General features: G+C 48.4%; 1 protein-coding gene across 1 annotated transcript in view; it reads right to left on the bottom strand.

The window, feature by feature from the left end:
* Positions 1-1811: 1811 nt before the first annotated feature.
* Positions 1812-5737, bottom strand: part of AMFR (autocrine motility factor receptor, E3 ubiquitin protein ligase) — a 26853-nt gene continuing 22927 nt past the window's right edge. The window contains exons 12-13 of the mRNA XM_009994899.1: positions 4341-4525; positions 1812-1968 (exon numbers count right to left, since the gene is read on the bottom strand). Of these exons, the coding sequence (XP_009993201.1) occupies positions 1812-1968; positions 4341-4525 (342 nt within the window). The remainder of the gene's footprint in view (positions 1969-4340; positions 4526-5737) is intronic.

Genomic DNA, 5737 nt, shown 5'->3' with positions numbered 1-5737 from the left:
AAAAGCAGCAAAGAACTCCAGGAAACCCAGACCCGCCAAAGATCCCCAAAAGGGGACCCAAAAAAAGGTCCCCAAAAGCCCCCCAAAGGATTTCTCTGCTGTTTTCTCTCCTTCCAGCTGTACTGCTGCTAGAATCCAGCCCCAAACCCTGTCCCATTCACACCTCCAGAGCTCTCATCCTTTCCTCCTGCTGCCAGACACTTCAAACCCCATGTAACTTTCACAACCCCTGAAGACACCACTTCTGCTGCCGTTTCCATGTTCACAGCACAGCTGGATTCCAGTAGCAATTACCCTTCTGCTTGGGAAAACATTCCCAAAAGCAGCACTGGGGGACTCTGCTCCCTTCCTTCCCAACAGAAAGAGGGGGACCAAAGTCCAGGTGCTGCATTTACACTCAACACACACCAAGGACTCACACACCACAGATTTCCAAACAATTTCCAACACTGACCAAGATTTTATTTTTTTCCTTTTTTTTTTTTTTTTAACAATAAGAACAAACCAGCTCTGAGCAAAACCAAAGACCTCAAATAATAATAAAAAAAAAAAGGTAAAGAGATTTCTCTGAGGTTTCCTAGTAGCATTGCAAGGTAAGGCTTCCCAAAGAGTTGAACTGAAATAAATTATTTCCAACTAAACATCGATGCAACTTCCCTCATTAAACTCACCTTCAGGATCCTAAAAACCCAACAGTTAAAAAAAGTTACCAGCAATTCTAGATAATACTGGGCTCCTTCCACTAGAATGCAATTTGCAGAAGTTGAAAAATTAAGTCACTGCCATGTAAAAAAAATCAACTACACAGGCTGGCATCGGTGGCTCCGAGTGATCTCATGTCCAAAGTTCTTCAGAAAAAGCAGAGGTGGGGCTGCAGCCAGATGCCCCAGTGCCTCCAGTCTTTCCAAATCAACTCACCATGAAGTTGTGGGGTTAAAAAGTGACATAAAAAGCAAGATAGTGGAGCTACCTCCATGAAGTCCCATCCGTGTTGGAGTCCAGACCAGGCAGGTTTTTCCTCCCGTACTCCCCTGGTTTACAGTAACACTGAACGGCAGGGGCTGTAACCTCACCTGGTGTCCCCTCTTCTTTACTCCCTTCCCCCCTCAAGTCTTTCTTTTTTCCAGCCATAACAGGCAAAGGAAAACTGTGCAGCCCTGGGGAGCAAACAGAGGCAGAGCTCTGCCAGGGAGGAAGAGCTCAGCAGCACTAACCAAACTAGTTCCTGCTGGGATCGGTGCAGCAGCTCAGGAATTCCTTTGTTATTGCATCCAGTGGCCAAGCTCCAGCACAGCCAAGATCTGACCTTCCAGCCAGGCTGCCTCAGCCCTCAAGACAACTTCTGGCTGTCAACAGGGGCTGCTGCAAATTCCTAAGTTGCCTTCCCTCCTGGAATAACCCTCCCTGATCTCGAGCTGAACGTGCCCGTGCCCTCAGCAACCTGCACCCACAGCTGCCTATTCCATGCCTGTTTCCTCACTCCAGCTGCAGAAATCACACCCATGGTTTAGAAACTGCCTTTTGGCTGTGGAGGGGGATCAATGTCACATAGAAAATAGTTCAAAAAACAGGAAAAAAGGTTAATTTGTCAGCTGTCCAAAGAGCATTAGACCACATGCTTTGTACAGCAGCGAGGCATCCAGCTCCCGCGGCAGCACCGCCAGCTGAACTCTTCGAGTGACACTTTCCTGCTGGGATAGAAAGCGCAGGGTTGGGGTTTGGTTTTGGTTTTGTTTGTTTTTTTTAAATTTGCCTTTCATTTATTCATTCCACATTGCTCACGAGGAGGAGGAAGGAAGGGCAAGGAGATGCTAGGAGTTTTGTTGCATCTGAAGCCTCCGCTCGGCGGCAGCAGCCAGTGTCCGGCGGCGCAGGGCGACAGGGTCGGCGGACGCTCCCTCGGGTGGAGCTGAGGGCTTCTCTGTGCTCTGCTCCTCCTCCTCCTCAGAGGTCTTGTTTAAATAACGCCTGCAGGAGGAGAAAGGAGAAGGTGTTGGCTCTGGAAAAGACTTCAGTGGTACATCGGTGAAGCGAGGGACGCTGAGGGTGGGAATTAGATGAAACGCGCGCACCAAGTAGGTGCTCAAGTGAAAAGAAGCTTGTGGGACATCTGATCGTCTGAGGAAAGGCTGGGAGAGCTGGGGCAGGGCAGCTGAGAGAAAAGGAGACTGAGGAGGGGTGTCATCATGCTGATCAGCCTCTCCAGGGGGTGTCAGGAGGATGGGCCAGACTCTTCTCAGGGGTGTCCAGTGACAGGACAAGGGGCAACGGGCACAAACTGGAGCACAGGAGGTTGAACCTGAATATGAGACAACACTTCTTGACTGTGAGGCTGACAGAGCCCTGGGACAGGCTGCCCAGGGAGGCTGTGAAGTCTCCATCCCTGGAGACATTCCAAACCCACCTGGACATGCTCCTCTGTCACCTGCTGTCCTGGTTTGAACCAGGATGAAGCCAATTTTCTTTTTACTGCTTGTTTTGTTTTCCTTCAGGGAGCTCTTTTAACTAGCAGCAAGTTTTACAGCTAGTGAACTGGTAACGCTGGAATGTTTTGTTACTGCTGAGATGCCAAGGTCACTTTGCTGAATCTGCAGCCTCATTTGCTAGGGGAGCAGAAGTCTCTTATCTACAGCCCTCTCCTAGGGAGGAGTGGACTGGATGGGACAGCAAAGCTGGCCAGAGATACTCCATCCTATGTACCTACGTAGGCTCGGTGTAAGGTCAGGGATCACAAAAGGCAAGGCCCTTCCTACTTCTTCTCTCCTGTCCATGGTTGGTGTCCAGGAGGACTCCATCTATCCATCACCATTGAACCCCAGGCTCCTGCACTCCTGGTGCTCATCACTCTCCCCTCAGCTCCTGTCTGCCCTGCCACTCTCTCCAGCAGTTACGGGACATTTTGGAGCTGCTCACAGCTCAGGAGATGTCAGGGGAGTTGCTGGGGGGGGGGGGGGGGCAAGAGGATTTTGCACATTCCTGAACACATTTGCATATAATTGTACATATTTTCTTATCATTAGTATCTAATTAAAACTGTCTAGTTTGGTCTTCAAGCCAGGAAGTCTCTCTATTATCTCTCTCCTTCCTTACTTGGGTGGGAGGGAACCGAGAGTATTATTGTCACTGGTTCAATCCTGAGTCAAACTGCAACAGCTGCTCTAGCAGGGGGGGCTGGACTAGATGATCTCCAAAGGTCCCTTCCAACCCCCACCACTCTGTGAACCCTGTGCTACAACCCACAACAGAACCTGCAGAAGCTCTTGGTATTGTGCAGGATCCCTGGGCCAGTGGGAGGGAGCCAGTTCTGAAGGCCCTGAACTCAGAACTATTCTCTGAGGCTGCAGGTGAGTCCCTGAATCTCTGTCCCCTTTTAAAATTCTGGCAGTGTCCACCACCAGGAGTCCTTCCCTGGAGCTACAAAGTGCATAGTCAGGCAAAAATCCAAGGAAGCACCTGCCAGAGTTAACACCCCAATCAATTTTTACACTTGGTGCCAAAATACAGTAAAATTTGCAGCCCCACAGCTCTCCAGTGCAGGAAGAGAACCAGAAAACCAGGAAGTCAAGAATATTTTGTCTCCCTACATGACAGTTGTCAAAACATCAAGGAAAAATTATTCTTGGAGCAAGGCTATTTACAGACAAACTCTTAAAGAGGTGTCATACCCCAGTTATTTATATGAAGGCATTTCAGTGTGGGGAAAAATCAAAAAGAAGGAGTGTAGGTGGCCTGGTAACACCAAAGGACTCATAACTCAATGTAGTTTCTGTAGACCTTTCAAGTAGTCTCCCTGGGGCAGCAGTTGTTAGAGATGCTAAAAACTTTCCTCTACATCACTAAAGCACTTTTCCTTCTCAGTTTTCATCAGGAATTGGACAGTAATAAAGCTCCTCAACATGACTGGAACACATGGAAAAGAAGTTTGAGCTCTAACACCTCTTACTAGTTGGGCTGAAGGGAACAGTTTGAGTAGGTCACTCTCTCTTCAGCAGCATTGATGTGGTCAAACTAAAGATGACCAGAGGACTCTTTAACACAATGTGTTACAGGTTTAGATTAAAGGCCACTGAAGCTGCAGAAATCATCCTCTGTCTTTCAAAGAGCTTTACATCAGCCCCTAGGATGCTGTGAATGTGCTGGGACACAAGGGCTATTTCAGAGTTGGCTTTACCAGCAACCGTTCTCCTAACCAGCACCCTGAGCCTGCTGTAGCACGTGTATTCATTCCTCATCCTATTTTTTTGCATCACTCCAGGTTCTTGGTGGTCATCATCCATTTGAAACCCACTCTGGGGGACTACAACTGAGTGGCAAGGCTGGATTTTCAGGAAGGAACGTACTTCCGAGCCTGCTGCAACAAGTCTTCCTTCCGCTGCACCAACATCCGCTGCCTCTCGTCAGCAGACTTGGAGAAACGACTTCCCCTGGCCTCAAAATCTTCTGCTTCACTAGGCTCTGCTTCCATTTCATTCAATTCCACTGTTTCTTCCAGTCTGGAGTTGAGTTCAAGAGGTACTCTCTCAGTCTAGGAGAAAAGAGGGGGGGTGGGGGAAAACACAACAAAAGAAGAAGTCATCACGTCTCTGCAGGATTTGCTAAGAGGGCTTCTTGGCATCAACCCAACAAGCTACAAAGAACTGTCCTTTTCTGAGGGACTGGGAGGAACCAGCCCCTCACCTGCTGTACCCAAATTCCCTTAGGCTCCTTTGAAAATCCCAGAACAAAGCAATTTCAAAATAAATTCAAAGAGCCTGCATTCCAGAAAGCTGTCTCGTTGATGCCACTTTCGAAAGTCATCTCAGAGGCAATCATTAATTACTCATAAATTAATGCTCTATGAAAAAAAATGAGGCAATAGAAATTGGCCAGATTTGCCAGCTGACTGGATGAGCAATGCAACAGTAAAGAATTGAAAGAGCAGAAATTCATATACTAAGGAAAGAACAGCAAGTGTGTTTGTTTGCAAGGAGGAGACGCGCTTGAGAAGGGAATTTGTGAGGCTTCAGGTCACCAAAATCAAAATGAGGGTCTATCTGGGCTGCTGGAGCAAGGCTGGCAACTGTCCCAAGCCCAGTGTGTCAAGAAAAGAAGCTGGCAGCCCTGCACAGAGGAGCTCTTCACCCCTGACAGCTGGCTGACGTGGACATAAGCATGGAGCTGGGGAACCAGCAGAGGTGAAGCAGCACATCCTGATCACCTCCTGTCACCTACAATCAGATCAGCTCTGCGATGGAAAAGCAAGATGTTACTAAGCATCAAGAAACAAATCACCTCCATCAAAGGCTTAAGGGTTTAGCCAGCATTTGGTATCCCAGGGGATTACTCAAACAAGCAGCATGCAGCAGAGAGGTGCTCAGCACACCCCTGGCAGAATCTCCTGATCCTGCAGGAGAGAGATCCTGAAACTGCAATCCCAGAAGAGAGAGGGGGGCCACTTCCCAACTCTCATCCCTAGAGAGCATGACATGGCATGATATGGAATATCCCAGTGGCCAGATTGGATCCATGGCTCTGGCTGTGCTCCCTGCCAACTCCTTGTGCACCTGCACAAAAGCAGAGCACAGGGAGCTGGGAAAGTCCTTGATTTCTTGGCAACAACTAAAAGCATCAGTGTATTATCAATGTTCTCCCCATACCAAATCCCACCATGATCCAAAACATAGTGCTGTTCTAGCTACTAAGAAGAAAATCAGCTCTACCACAGCTGAAACCAGGACAGCAACACTGGGGGGTTCAG

The sequence above is a fragment of the Chaetura pelagica genome, unplaced genomic scaffold (genome assembly GCF_000747805.2).
Source record: "Chaetura pelagica isolate M959 unplaced genomic scaffold, ChaPel_1.0 scaffold93, whole genome shotgun sequence".
Lineage (NCBI taxonomy): Eukaryota > Metazoa > Chordata > Aves > Apodiformes > Apodidae > Chaetura > Chaetura pelagica.
This window is presented reverse-complemented; position numbering and strand designations above follow the sequence as displayed.